A 15,000-nucleotide genomic window follows, 5' to 3' on the forward strand; every position below is an offset into this window, starting at 1 on the left:
CACCGCGCTCTCGAGCTCGAGCTGTCGCACATCCCATCGCATCTTAAAATATTTACCTCAGCCGGACGGACGCGTGACCACGGCATATATGGTTTTCTTTATTGCATCATGGTTAATCAAGTCGGCGAAGTTTATCGTGCATTATGTAAGACAATTATATATCCGAGCCAAAATCATACGCAATACCGATAGAATGTAAAAACACCGCGATCTATCGATTAGGTTATGTTTATGTTAGTCGATACGCTGCCCGATTGATCCCCCTCCCCCTCATCCCTACCCGCACGGCCACGAGCCAGTGCCCTCGCCCCAAACCCCACCACGCCCTACCGTACGAATACGAGGGCCGTAATATCCGGACTTGGACAGCCGGCGACCCCTTCCCTATTTATTTCTTTATTTATTTATTTCGCCAGACGCGACCATGTAATGTGGATGACTTAATTTTTTTGTGTTTTAGGTGCTGCCGTCCCTTGGTGGTGATACCAAAACATCGCGAGTGGATCGATCAGATAATAATAACGCTAACAACACGAATGCGAATAACATCCATCTGCCCAATCACGACCCCTTCAATTCCAACTCGCACACCAACGCATACGGTAAATTCATTATAATTGTGTATTTTTCTTTCTACCCTTCCTTGTTCTCTCGTTTTCTCGTTTTCTCGTTTTATACTGCCATTGAATCTTATTCCTCCCATTCGAACCCTCCTAACTCATCACATCCCTTACCCTTGGCCTTGCTCTTGCCACCACTCTCCAGTCCCTTATATATCCTTTAACGTTTAAAATTACGTACATACTCCCTACGTACGAGATAACATTCTCTCTGGAGTTTATTCGAAATTATGGAAGGCCAATGAAATGTCACAGTCGGTACTCCTGTCATGATTTTTTGCTGTAACAATCAAAACAAAAAAAAAAAAAAAAAAAAAAAAAAAAAAAAAAAAAAAAAAAAAAAAAAAAACACGAAATGCTAAGTGTATATTATTAATAAGACATTGAGGGCATTAAAAGAAATAACGGTGCCGGTAGATTTGATTTCGATGACGAATCAACGGCTCCGCAAACCGTCAAGGTGTCAATTAAGTAACGTACCTGAACCGAAAAGTTTCCGAATGGAGTTCCTGTTTGCATTCGAGTCAAGGTTTATTTTTTCTTTAGTCGTTGCTTCTTTTTTTCTGTCTCTTTTTCTTTCCTCTTTTTCCTTTTGCTTTTGGTTTTGTGTTTTTGCATTGAAACATATCGCGCGCGCTCAATTTAGGCGGAGTCACAACGAAATTTAGCCGACAGCCTTATTAAAAACTCATTTCAATTATTTCTTTATCTAAGTAGCGTAGGACGATGACATGGCTTAATAAATAAATAAATAACGTATTTATAGGTTTACGATTACCAATGACTCCTGAACAAGCGACCAAGTATTACGGCTCCAAACTCACGGAATTCGAAAGAGCCGAAATTGAAAAGTACTCGGAAATTTGGTACTTGGGCTTGTCGGCATGTAAGATACACGGGGAGGAGGGTGCCTCCCAAAATGGAGGTTACGACGATGACAATGGGAGCTACAACAAGGTCCTTCACGATCATATCTCGTACAGGTAGGATAAAAAGATGATTGCAACAACGCGGGCCCATAAATAATCGACGCTCGTCTCATTCGCTAAAACTTTTAATTTACCGACGGGGCACATTCAAACGTTTCGATCGCTTTAAGCGCCAGTCGACTCTAAGATTATAAACGATCGTATTATCGCGAATCGTAATGCGCTTTAACGTATTATTTGATTGACGTTTGATTGTTTTTTTGCTTTTTTGTTTTTCTTTTGTTTTCTAATAACGCTGTAATAATGTATTTAATGCCTCCGACGCACACATTTAGATATGAGATCTTGGAAGTTATTGGGAAAGGCAGCTTCGGTCAAGTGATCAGGGCATTAGACCACAAGACTGGCCAGCACATTGCCATCAAGATTATAAGGTACGTCATTACGACTGGCAAACAAAAATCATTTGTCACAAATATTTCATGCCCCCTTCTTGTCTTTTCGCAGGAACAAGAAGAGATTCCATCATCAAGCCCTCATCGAGGTTAAGATTTTGGACCATCTCAGGAAAAAGGATGTGGAGGCTAATTCGTCTCACAATGTAATACACATGCTCGAGTACTTTTACTTTAGAAATCATTTATGCATTAGTTTCGAGTTGATGAGGTGAGCCAATTAAATTCCACAAAAATTCTCGTCCCACGTCCCATTACCAATTATGATCATTATCAATGATCAACGTGAAATTTTTCATTTTTCTAAGCTTGAATCTGTACGAGCTTATTAAGAAGAACAATTACCAAGGCTTCAGCTTAAGTCTCATTCGAAGGTTCGCGAATTCGTTGGTCAATTGTCTCAGGCTGCTTCATCGAGAGAACATCATTCACTGCGACCTCAAGCCCGTAAGTATCGCCAACACTACATTAGCCCCCGTCCCCTCGCCCACCCAACAAATGATTCGAATAATAACACCAGCACGCCACTCTTTGCTTTGCCCCCCCCCCTTTTTTTTTTATTTTTTTAGGAGAACGTTTTATTAAAGCAGCGCGGGAGTAGCTCCATCAAAGTTATCGACTTTGGATCGTCATGCTACAATCATCAGCGCGTCTTCACGTACATCCAGTCGAGGTTTTACCGGAGCCCCGAGGTCATCCTCGGTTTGCCTTACGGTACACCGATCGACATGTGGAGCCTCGGTTGCATTCTTGCTGAGCTCTATACCGGCTAACACATCTTACCCGCGCAGAGCGAGGGCGCGAAAGGCCTGCATAATGGAGGTGCTGGGCAGGCCACCGGATCACCTTATCAATCACGCGTCGCGTCGTAGGCTCTTCTTCGGTAAGGGATCGCGCGCATCCCGTTACATTTATCCTTAACCTCGCGCTCAATATATTAACCAATTCGACTTTTTCGCCTCTTGTAGATTCCAAGGGATACCCCCGTTGCGTGACCAACAGTAAGGGTAAAAAGAGAAGACCTGGAAGCAAAAGCGTTATGATGGCTCTACGGTGTCGGGATCCATTGTTCGTTAACTTTGTTAGCCGCTGCCTTGAGTAAGTAGATTTGCACTGGCCGGCGAGCGAGCACTCGATGCTTTTCGTACCAACGAATGGCAATACAATTAACGCTACGTTCGCCAACGTGTCGAGACGTTCGCTTTGCCATGGTTAATTGCCGGTGCTGTGATCGATCATGGTATAATATAATGTCACGTGATAAAATTTCGATGTCTAACGATGTCAATGTTGCATCATTAGGTGGGACGTGAAGAAGCGCATGACTCCGGAAGAGGCGATGCGCCACGAGTGGCTGAGCCTATCGTCCTCGGCGCATCTGTCCTCCTCCTCCTCCTCGACGATGGCCTCCTCGCTAACAGGCAGCACAGCACTGAGCGCCTGTGGTAGTGGCGGCGGCGGCGGCGGCGGTGGCGGCGGAGGCGGTGGTGGCAGCAGTGCTGGCGGTGGTAGCGGCGGCGGTGGTGGTGGTGGTTGTGGTGGTTGTGGTGTCGTCGTTGTCGAGTCGAATCAACCCCAACACGGCCAAACGGCCGTTAGCTGCGGTGCAACCGGCGTCACCGGCCCAATCGGCGTCGTCCAGGGCGTCGTCTCGAACGCGGCCCGTCGACGGGCGGAGACTATGGAAGATCCCCAGCAGCAGTACGCCCTCTACAGGCTCTACCGGGGCCGCAAGTGCGTCTCGAAGATCACGGCGATGGATGCTCCGGATAGCGCGGCCCTCGTCGTCAAGGGCAAGCTCAACGGGAGCGCGAGTAGCCACGCGCTCACTACCGGGGTGCAGCCGGCAAGCTCGAGACACGCCTCCACGGGTGATATCGTCATGAGTCTCGATCCCAGTCTCGACGATTCGGGCACCTTCTTGCCGCACATATTGTCTTGAAGCCGGGTGCGAGCCAGCCATTTCTAAAGCGTTGCAGCAGCTCTTCCTCGCCCCTTCGTTCCGCAAAATTCGTTGAAAATTCTCGCACGATGCTCCTTGGTTCCGAGGTTCTTCTTCACCCCTCTACCGCCATAGTCCCCCCTCTCCAAAACTTGCCCACCCATCACCATTCTTCTCGTATACCCATCCTCTCGGTCCTCCCAGCCTCTCTGGTCAGCGTTGCGTGCAAGTGCGCCGAACTCGGAGACTTCGGACATTCCTTTCGATCCTCGATCCCGTGAGCCCCCCCCCTCCACCCCACCCCCAACATCGCTGACCAAGCGAGCCATAGAGCCACGGCATTCGATCGAAGCCTTCCAGGCTTGGATTGTCCTTGAAATTTTTAGCTCAATATCGGACGCGCCGTATTTAAGGGGAGGCGATATGATCGTTTTAATGAAGACTGCTTTGAAAAGACCAACAAAATTTACGTATTTTGCTCTCCAAATATTAAAAATGCTTGATAAACGATAAACACTTTATTTTAGCGAATAATAGCGCGTTAAGTATCATTGGAATGCAACTTTTTCTCTTGTCTTTTCTTTTATAATATCACGGGGTGTAATGCAAATGAGACGAGAAGAATCTTCTATATGATTTTGCACCGACAATAATTTCTGAATCGGCTAAATTGAAAGAAGATGAAAGAACACGAGAGAGTGAGAATGAAAGCGAGACGGATGAGAAATGTGAAGGGAATAATGGAAGAAGATGAGAGAAAGTGAAGCGATAGAAGAGAGTGAAAAATTACGAGCGATGGAGAGATAGATAGATAGAGAGAGAGAGAGAGAGAGAGAGAGGTGAGAGAGAGAGATATGTGTGCGCGCGCGCGCGTGCGTGCGTGCGTGCGTGCGTGCGTGTGTGTGTGAGAAGGGGTGGGAAGAGACGCGTAAGTGAAAAATAATAGGTAACGAAAGAATGAGAAGAAGAGGGAATTCATGTGATACAATACTCAATAAAATATAATCGTTTAAAAGAAATATATGCACGAGAAGAAATCTGGTGTAGCTGATAATTGATTATCTTAGTAAGGTAGAATTGTTGAAAGAAATGGCTGGCTTGTATCGTCGGATTATTTAGCCATGACTCAACGAAAACTAAAGGGTGGTATAAAATTTGTAAAACTCGTAGCTAGACTAATTGACATTGACTGGAGTGTTACGATAATCTCAAAAGAATATTATTATCTTTCGTTTTCACAACTTATAGCCAAGTTCGTTGTGTAATTTTATAAATGTAATTTATTGTGATCGATCGATGTTGTTCGAAATCACTAGCTGCTTAAACATGATCGACACGACATTGCTCTCTCGACGAAGAAAGTGAGCGATATAAATAATCGATCTACTAGATTGAAAACGAAAGGAGTAATGCATTAATAGTGAAAATAATAAAGAAGGTATCAGTCTTTTCTTCGATGGCTTCGAAAACCAGTTCGTCGTAAAATAATGATTACGCAGATTATCCTTCTAATCAGCGTGACCCCGTTTTTCACGAGGCCTGAGTAGTCTTATTGTGATATTAAACTACCACTGTCTTACTTGGATCTCTGATAATTGAGAAAATAGTGTCGTCTCTAATGATAGTTTCATTAATATTACTTTAGATATTATTATTAATTATTATTATTATTATCATCATTATTAATAATAACAACAATGATGATTATGATGATAATAATAATAACAATGATAATAATAATAATAATAATAATAATAATAGTAATAATAGTAATAACGATGATGATGATGTTGATTATTATTATTATCGTCGTCGTCGTCGTCGTCGTCGTCGTTATTATTATTATCATCATTATTATCATTATCATTATTATCATTATCATCATTATTATTATTATTATTATTATTATTATTATTATTATTATTATTATTATTATTATTATTATCATTGTTATTATTATTATCATCATTCTTATAATTATGTTTATGTATAATTACGTATGTATACATTATTTTGTTATGCTTCCGAGCATGGCTACGGCCAGCACTACGACTGTAATAATTAGTTTTAATGAGTTCAATTATATTCATGCAACTAAATCGAAAAAATTTATAATTGGCGCAAGACAAAAAGATATTCGATTGTATATTCTAATCGATTCAGGGTACGCGCACGAAAACTTGGTGCGCATCATGGAACAATTTATAGATTTTTAGTGGCTCGCAGAAGCTTTTCGCCTCAATTCAATGACATTACAGTCTTTTTATTTTCAAATATAACTATAGAGATACTTTTAGACATATTATCATCGCCTTCCTCCTCTTTATCACGTATAAAAAGAAGTGTTGTATGCGTGTATATAATTTTATCGCTATTGTCACTGATTTTAACGCTTGCGCTGCATGCATTTTTAAAATGTACCACTATTTTACATATTTTTTTTTTTTATTATTACTTTTTTTTTTTTAACGTAATTATGTGGTTACACGAAGTGTTGATTAATGTAAAATTTTAAATAATCGTCTAAAATTATCAAACTTACGGCTCATTTTAATATCCTAAATTGTCACGAATTTCAAACAATTGTCTAATGTTAAAACAAACAATAGACCATTAGGCTCTTTTATTGCTTTTAATCGTAAAGTTTTATTATTTTTAATGTTTCTACAGTTAAAATATTTGACTCTTGCAAAGTTCGGCAATGAAACTGTGGATTATTGTGTATCACAACTATCGTGCTCGCGTTTAAGAGAAAAATCCGACAACGAAGGGAAAATGCCGAATAACTTCCATACAATACAAATACACGGGCGTATTTAAGTTTTAAAATATTCGAGATACTTTATTCGATATTTGATGTGTAAATATTTACCAATATCAAAATGTAGAGGGAGGGGGAATGGTAACGCACTCCTACGCAGACCACGTGTGTCAAGACTGAAAGATGTTACGTATAAAAATTATCACTTGTCAACGTCATTTCAATAAATGAATGTGTTGAAAACAAAAGCAAAAAAAAAAAATAATAAAACAAACAAAAAAAAAACAACAAACACAAAAACATTTTATGAGAAAATTAGTAAAGCCGATTAACAATCTTTTTGAAACGTTTAGAGAATTTTTTAATTAATCTACTACATCGTTTAAAGCTGTAATAATTGTATACTCTGTGGAGCCTACCGTTGAAACATTATTTTTCCACTGCCGCTGCGATATCCTGCGAAATGGCAACAAATAAATGCTATGTACCAATCAAGTATGCATTGTCATTTGTTGTTTGTGTGTGAAATTACATTTTATAAGTGATAGTAGTAAATTTCTAAAAAAATAAAAGAAGAAAAAGAAAGAAAGACAGAAACAAAAATCTATCGATCGACATAAAACAAAATAATGTGACTTTGTTTTTTCTTTTTCTTCAAATACTATCAAATAACTGTAGATTGTATGCATTGAAAATTGAAAACAATAATTTACTTAATAATTGCAATTTTTCAACAAAAAAAAAAAACAAAAAAAAAACAAAAAAACAACAAAAAAAAAACAAAAAAACAACCAAAAAAAAATATTCACGTAGAAACAATGATTACTTAATGTGAATTGTTTAACGATCTAAATGCATACTCAATGCCTTCTCATGATAATATGTAATGGAGTCGTTTAAGTTAAATTAAGTTGACCAAGTTTTATATATGTGTACTATAAAAGCTTCGTGTTCTGTCGTGTTTGCAACTAAATTGTCCATAATGCAAGTGCAATATCAAAGAAAACATATATCGTTTTAAAGAAAATGTAAAGTAAGTCGGAACTCTCAATGGTAATTGTTAAAGTGGATAAATTGACAAAATACATTAAAGCAATAGTGTATAACGATAACATGCTAAACATTACGTAAACCATATTGTTTTTATCATTGTCTCTATACGTAAAATCATCTGTTTTATAAATTTGTGAAAATTCATTGTCGGATAGGAGAGAATTTCTAAATTTGTCAAGTTCTTTGGAGAGTAAGAATAGCGCTAATTAGTGTAAATTTCTGTATTTCGTGAAATCAAAAGACTTGTATAAAGCAAGTCCGGCAGAGACGATATTATAGTTTCACGGTAAAATAATCATCCGATCAATTAACCAAAATAATTATCCAAACGTTACTTTAACGAACTAATGATCGATTTAGTGAACTTTATGAGTAATCAAAAGCTACGATTGTACATTTGTTCAATGTTTTTTGCCGAGGCAGAAGTCGAACGTGATACGAGTTAACTGTCGCGACCGTCACTTTTCCTCTTTATCCTCGAATATGCGTACTGTCGTTATGTGTTGTAAGTCCATCATTACTTCATTTCTCTTTACTTTGAATAGTTAAGCTATATCGCGAAGAAGACATAGCCCAGTTGAAAGTTGTTGTAAGCGAGTAAAGAGTAGCCCAATAGGACAATCAACTCATGATTTTTGTCCAAGTGTGATTTTAGATTTGTATGTATAAAGAAGCAAACATTGATTTTAAGCTTTGAAAGTAATGAGTGCAAACGCTTTAAGGTATAGATTAATGATCCAGTAAGGCATCGTTGGTCACGAAGGTCACAGGTCAATCCGAGGAATTGTTTTAGCAAAAATGGCAAGATTTTTCAATTCAAGTCAAACACCGTGTACCGAAATAGCGTACATTACGTAAGTGCATAAAAGTTAGCGCGAGCTCGCAACGAAAACGCGAGTAGTAAAAACTTGCGTTCCCGTCGAATAAAGCAAAAACAAACAAATAAAAGAATGAGATGAAAAAAAAAATAGGGGGGGGGGGAGAGAAAAAACTTTTATTTAGGTAATTAAGCGTGAGTGCGTTTGTGCGAGCGAATTATATGAAAGTGCATTTTGTGATTCGTAAAGGAAATGTAGGAATAATTAATCCCCCGGATAATAGATTTCGCGCGAGCGCCAAATCGAGACGACATTTGCCTGACATATTAGTACGAGAACAGTCTTGAAGCGGATTAATGGCTTGTAACTTACAATTAGAGATTACGTATCCACGTACATTGTTAATCAAGCCTATAATGATTGCAAATTTTGAACGTATAATCGAAAAATATGCGAGAAAAAGACTTGACATGAACTGAGAGACGATTTGTGCATTAAAAAGAAAATAAACAAAAAAATAAACAAAAAAAATATATAAAAAAAAACATAAAAATAAAATAAATAAAAAACAATAAACAGTAATAATAATAAAAATATATATTAAAAAGAGAAAAAAATACTGTGTGCAAGTAAAGAATTGAAGTAAGATTTACTACAAGATAATCACATTGAGAAATGTGAAAGTTATTAATATTAAATCCCAACTAAAGCATCATCACCTTTTGTATCATTTGTCCGTTTGTTTCTATCTTGCTGCGTTTGTCTTTCATTATTAATGTAATACCAAGATAATTCGGTATCGATGAAATCTTGTGTGTAAATATACTAATAAATATTATACATATTGAGAAATTGCACGTTGTCGAATTATTTATTATCAATTACCTGTGCTACGGCCAATTACACAATCGAGCATGCTAACATCGGTCCAACATATATAGAATAAAAATTTTAAAACCGAATTGTAAATTAATTCAATATACATATCACATCCGCACATATCATATCACGATATTACGCTGTAATTAATGATAATAAAGAGTAAAAATTGTTTCTGCACTTATTACAACAATAAAGTATATGTATGTAAGCATTTGTTTTAAAGGTACACGACACTCAAGAGGCTAAGTATAATGTAGAAAAAATAAAATAAAATTAATAAGCTGTAAAAGGCATTTTGCATAATATGCACATTAAATTTATAATTTATTTTATAATGTAGTCTACATTAATTTGCTTATTGTGTGTAAATAAATTTACTCAACATCACCCTATAATTCTAATTAAATCGACAGAGTTATTTAATGTTAATTAGCATTACCTGTGAAAATGCTATTGAAATTTATAAATAAAATGCTTATAACTCATTAATAATATGAGCACATAATCGTTAACACGAAGGATAAAAGTATATTCCGTTAGGTTCTCGGTATATAAATGTGAAAATCGTTGTTGAATCGTTGCTGAATCGTTGTTTGACTCGTTGTTCGACTCGTTGTTCGACTCGTTATTCGACTCGGATTAGAAGAAAGGAAGAAGGAATGCGGTCTCGTTGGTTACGTTGGTACTCGTATCGCTAGAGTATTAAAAAAATGTTAAATTTCAGATGTAAACGCTTCGTTAGATCTTGTATAATCTATAATCGCTCTCAAAAATCCCTTTTAAAATTCAAATGTTCGTATTTATATTCAGAGAACAATTCATATTGATCCTCGACTGGCCCATATAATTAGACCGATCGTCCCTTTATTATTATTATTATTATCATTATTATTATTATTAATTATTATTATTATTATTGCCAGCGTTAACTAGCGGTTTTCTTAAACTATGGATTTGATAATTGCTAAAGCGGCCTGTCGGGAACATAGCATATTTAATAAGACGAGCACGAGCATTAATATATGAAATTTTTAAAAAAAACATTCTATTCGTAAGCATAGGGATGCGCAAGGTTTGTGCAGGTTTTGATTTTATTTCAATGCTGTGCAAATGATCGCAATGGGCATTAAATGAGATAGAAGTATCATCGGCTTCTATCTTACAAGCACATATTCCAAACAAATACATAGGCAATGGATTAACTAACCGCCGTCTAACTTTCTTAAGTTAACTTTCTTATTCCAAGCACTCGGTAGCTTCACCGCCAAAATTCCCAAAAGCTCGGCTTATTATTCTGTGCTTATTTGGACATTGGACGAGCAGAGTTGGAATCTTACACGCGAGTTGCTTAATCCAGCCCAACTTTATATCTCTTACATACTGAATTTAGTTGGCTTTGGCGTTCCATTCTCCATCATTTCTTAATCCATTCAAATTTTTGAGAAAAAAAAGCCGTTAATTTACTTACCGTTCTCGGCGACAAGACTTGTAAACCATTAAATAAGAATTGCTTGTGACATAACAACAAGCGACCACGGTAACAACAATAACAACAAGGATAATAAACAATATCGAGCTATATTACTTATTGCTATTATTTAAATTTTCTATACATTGCTCGCTCGATTCATTGTAAAAGCATTGATCTATCAAATACAAGTTCATTTGTTTGTACGCGGCTTTTTTTTCCACCATCGCGCAATTAATTAACGCTTCAGGCACGCGCTCGTTATCATAATTATTATTGTTATTAAACGAATGAAATAAAACAAAACAAAAAAACAAAAAAAAAAAAAACAGAATCGTTCCATCATTTTGTATATTAAATACCTTGAATAATTAGCATGTGATTGGGAATGATGGGTGGAGTGGCGTGGAGACGATCGTCAGTGGTTTCCACTTGCTTTTCCAATTTATACTAAACGCGAGCTAAATATCACCACCAAGCCGTCCCTGATATGTAAAACGATATGCGCGAATATCACAATACGCCAAATCTTGCAAAACGCGTACTACGGTGGATACGGATATCGGATATTACACACCCCCCGCCCCCTCCCCTCCCCGCCCGTAACCGCTAACCACTAACCACTAATCCCAGGCACTCGACAAACAACCCCAACCCCACCCAATCCCATTGACGAAGCCCATTAAACGATAATGCGCACGATGCAAATACGTTTGCGTTGAAGTTCGCTTAGCTTTCACGGTGTTCGAAATTTGCCGGTTAAGACGTTAACGCGCCAAAACGTGTCTCCCATCTTCCTCTTCCTACCGCAATTACAAGCTCGCTAAATACTACCAACTAATTAAAATTCTCAACGAAAATTGTCAATCTGATCGATCGTAGTGATCGAAGGTTAAAGGAGTGATCGCGGGTATGATCATTATGCACATCGATGTCAGAGGAGGAGAAGTGAAAAAAAAAAAATAAATACGAGCCGGTGTGACTGGTGCCAAATGCGCGGGGGTGAGAGAAAGTCGCGTTGACTAGGTTGCATCGAACGTCCAACGAAAGTCTGTAGTTGGTAGCTCTGCTACCGAATGACGAGGACGAAATGCCCGCGATGACGCTCCCGAGCTACGTAATTCGCGGTTTGCGCGAGGTTGGCGGTTTATACGGACGATGAAAGGGTCGGGGGGACTGCCGCTGTCGGCACTCCGGAACGCACCAGCCGGCGGATATCGAGAGGCGCGAGGCTGGATAATCTCGAGGTCGTGGGAGCTGGAGCCCGGAGAGTGTTGTCGCGAGGCAGCGTGAGGAAGGGAAAAAGAGTAAAGAAGCGGCTAAGTTCACGAGCTGCGAATAATGGCGGTTGCCAGGGCGAACTTTGATTCCTGGCTGAATACGAAGCTGCAGGAGCTGAAGACCGACGAGGGTGTATTTGGATCATATATAAAGGGCATCCTGGAGGGTGACGAGACGGATGATGAGAAGACTGAGGCGCTTGAGGGAATTTTCGCAGGCATAACGGTGAGGAACCGTTAGGATTGTGAGGTTAGAATGTAACATCGGGTTTTTGGTTGGTTTTGGGGGTTTGGTTTGGTATGGAGGAGCGCCGCTTTACGCGATTGTTCTTGACAATTGTGGAGCGTTTTACGTGGGTGGGCGGAAGGGGGGGAGGTTATTTTATTTAACGACGTTGTTGGGGCCCAATCGAGCACTGGCTCCATGGTTATGACGAGTGTTGCACACTTAATGTGTACAAGCGTGACATGTTCTTTTTAGCGATTTTTAGCGGCGATTCTCGTTATTGGTATTAACGCTGCTGCGTCATTGGATTTGCTTGTAGGAAGATAATATTCAGAAGCACACAACCGAGGTGCTGGAGGCCTGGGCGAAGTGGGGCCAGGTCGAGGAGACACCCATTGACAATACGCCAAAGGAAGATGTGGATGTGCGATTGGCACGCATGCTGGAGACTCAGAGTCTGCCAACCACCTCCCACAAGAGTACCTATACAGAGGAGGAGAAACGAATAAAAGAGGCTATATTAGCGCAATACAGTCAGACGTTGGATAAGGAGGAGAGCGAGAGCGAGGGTGACATGGACGGCGGTGGTGGAGTTGGTGGTGGCGGAGGTGATTCAGGTCTGGAAAAGAATACCAATGCAGCGGCCATTGTGCAGGCGTTAAGGTTGCAGAGAGAGAGGGCCAAGCTAGAAAGCCAGAGGAAGAAGGAGAAGGATAAGGAGGATCGGTTCGTCAGAAACTTATCTCGATTCTAGTCGCACTATTAATTGAAGCGATTTGTTTAATACTAAGTACGTTTCCCTTGTCTTATTAGAGAAAAACAGAAGCAGCTTAAGGAGGAGAAGAAGGAGAAGCGCAAGACCCAAAAAGGTGAAAGAAGAAGGTAGCATCGATTAAGAAACCAAGGGCTTACGTGGAATGTTCCGATCGAGGAATGCTTTTGTATTTTCCTCTACGCTCCGCTCATTCTGGGTCATGAACATTTCGTTTGCTCTCCATTAAAGTGGTACCTGATCTCCATGATGATGTATCATGTCTCGATGCCAATGCAACTCGTAACTATTTATGTTCACTAAAATCGTTATACGATAAGTAAAGAGTCATTGCAATTGCCATGGCTATTGTCTTATAGCTCGAGTACCTTGCGTGACCATATCAATGGCAATTTCATTTAATTACCCATCTTGTCATTCTTCGACAAACTTCTGCTTAAAGAGCGGGCCTTGTTTGCCTCAAAGCCCAAGCCATGTATGTAATGCGATCATAATAAATAAATTATTTAAATCATAAGTATCTAGTATGTTAATGTGTATACCTTTTATTGCCGAGTTTACACACACCTTAAATGTTATATACGATTAATTTATCGGGTATTTATATTATTGATATTCTTGCTATTATTGGCTTTACTCTCTCGTGCACGTGTGAAACGAAAAATTAAAAAAAAAAAGAAAGTTGGATAAGGGAAGAGTTAAGGTAAGATTAAAGAAATACAACTTATTATTTCCAAAATACGTTTTATTATACGATTATACGATTTATTAACTTGCTGAATACGATTTACTAATTTGCCAAACTACAGCGCAAATGCATTCGGATCGTTCGATTTCTTTTAAATCACGCACGCACGCACGTACACCCACCCACACACACACACACACACACACACACACACACACATATATATATATATATATATATATATATCGCGCCTAAACTCTCACATTGTATGTTTAATATGTATAAAATCTAAAACTGTTACTATTTAGATACCTGTACGTTCTAGTTGTAACGAAGTGTACATTATTACATTGGAAAGCGTAATGAATTGACTTGAAAAAATTATTTTTAACATTTTAATGCCAAATTTCTCGGATAGAAAGATAATTTATGAAAATGCTTAATATGCTTCAAGTCAGTTGCTTGATCCTTGGCAATCGTCGTGTCGCATCGAATAAACCTGTTCTTTTCTGTCGACGAAATTGCAAACGCGTTCCGAAGATTTTACCATTATTTACTATTGTTAAAAGAGTGTCCGGTGATGGCATTTCCGAATTCCATTCGTTGTAAAATTTTTCAAAAATTTAAATCAAGTCTTGCCGCCATTGCATTTCATGAGGCGTCGTTCGACGAATCGCTTCTCCATCTATAATTTTCTCTTCACTGTATAATTACAATGCAACTTCCACCTGCGTTCCACCACGTATTTTCAACGATTCTCGAAATACATTTACAAGTGCGACTCTGAGATTTTTAATCTGTTAGGGAAGCTAGATGCCGAGCCTCAGGGTTTTTTTTGTTCACTGCACTGACGAGTCACTCGCGTTAATGTTCGCATAGTCTCCAGCTCGCAGCCACATGTATTTAGCTAAATTTACAAGATGCAAGCAAACTCTCGACCGCGGGAAAACAATGAAAAAATGCAAATAATATATTACTCCTTTCGTCGTAAGAGATCGTAGAGCGATCGTCATTTTGTGTGTGTGAGAGAATTGCTTATGCGAAGGTGACTAGCGACGATCTGACAATAAGCATGCCGTTTGATCGATGTGGATATACGGCTGATC

General features: G+C 38.8%; 2 protein-coding genes across 2 annotated transcripts in view; both read left to right on the forward strand.

Moving 5' to 3' along the window:
- LOC105363934 (dual specificity tyrosine-phosphorylation-regulated kinase 2) overlaps positions 1 to 4,082 on the forward strand; it is a 153,856-nt gene extending 149,774 nt beyond the window's left edge. Inside the window, 10 exon segments of the mRNA XM_011501747.1 lie at positions 461 to 602; positions 1,387 to 1,603; positions 1,885 to 1,983; positions 2,057 to 2,215; positions 2,313 to 2,451; positions 2,574 to 2,800; positions 2,802 to 2,887; positions 2,973 to 3,102; positions 3,307 to 3,453; positions 3,559 to 4,082. Coding sequence (XP_011500049.1) covers positions 461 to 602; positions 1,387 to 1,603; positions 1,885 to 1,983; positions 2,057 to 2,215; positions 2,313 to 2,451; positions 2,574 to 2,800; positions 2,802 to 2,887; positions 2,973 to 3,102; positions 3,307 to 3,453; positions 3,559 to 3,946 — 1,734 coding nt within the window. The 3' untranslated portion in view covers positions 3,947 to 4,082.
- Positions 4,083 to 11,979: 7,897 nt separating this feature from the next.
- On the forward strand, positions 11,980 to 13,714 carry LOC105363936 (coiled-coil domain-containing protein 43). The gene is made up of 3 exons (XM_011501748.1): positions 11,980 to 12,434; positions 12,754 to 13,160; positions 13,248 to 13,714. The coding sequence occupies exons 1-3, from the start codon at positions 12,270 to 12,272 to the stop codon at positions 13,318 to 13,320; spliced, it is 645 nt and encodes a 214-aa protein (XP_011500050.1). The 5' UTR covers positions 11,980 to 12,269; the 3' UTR covers positions 13,321 to 13,714.
- Positions 13,715 to 15,000: the final 1,286 nt, after the last annotated feature.

Source organism: Ceratosolen solmsi, unplaced genomic scaffold (assembly GCF_000503995.2).
Source record: "Ceratosolen solmsi marchali unplaced genomic scaffold, CerSol_1.0 scaffold23, whole genome shotgun sequence".
NCBI lineage: Eukaryota > Metazoa > Arthropoda > Insecta > Hymenoptera > Agaonidae > Ceratosolen > Ceratosolen solmsi.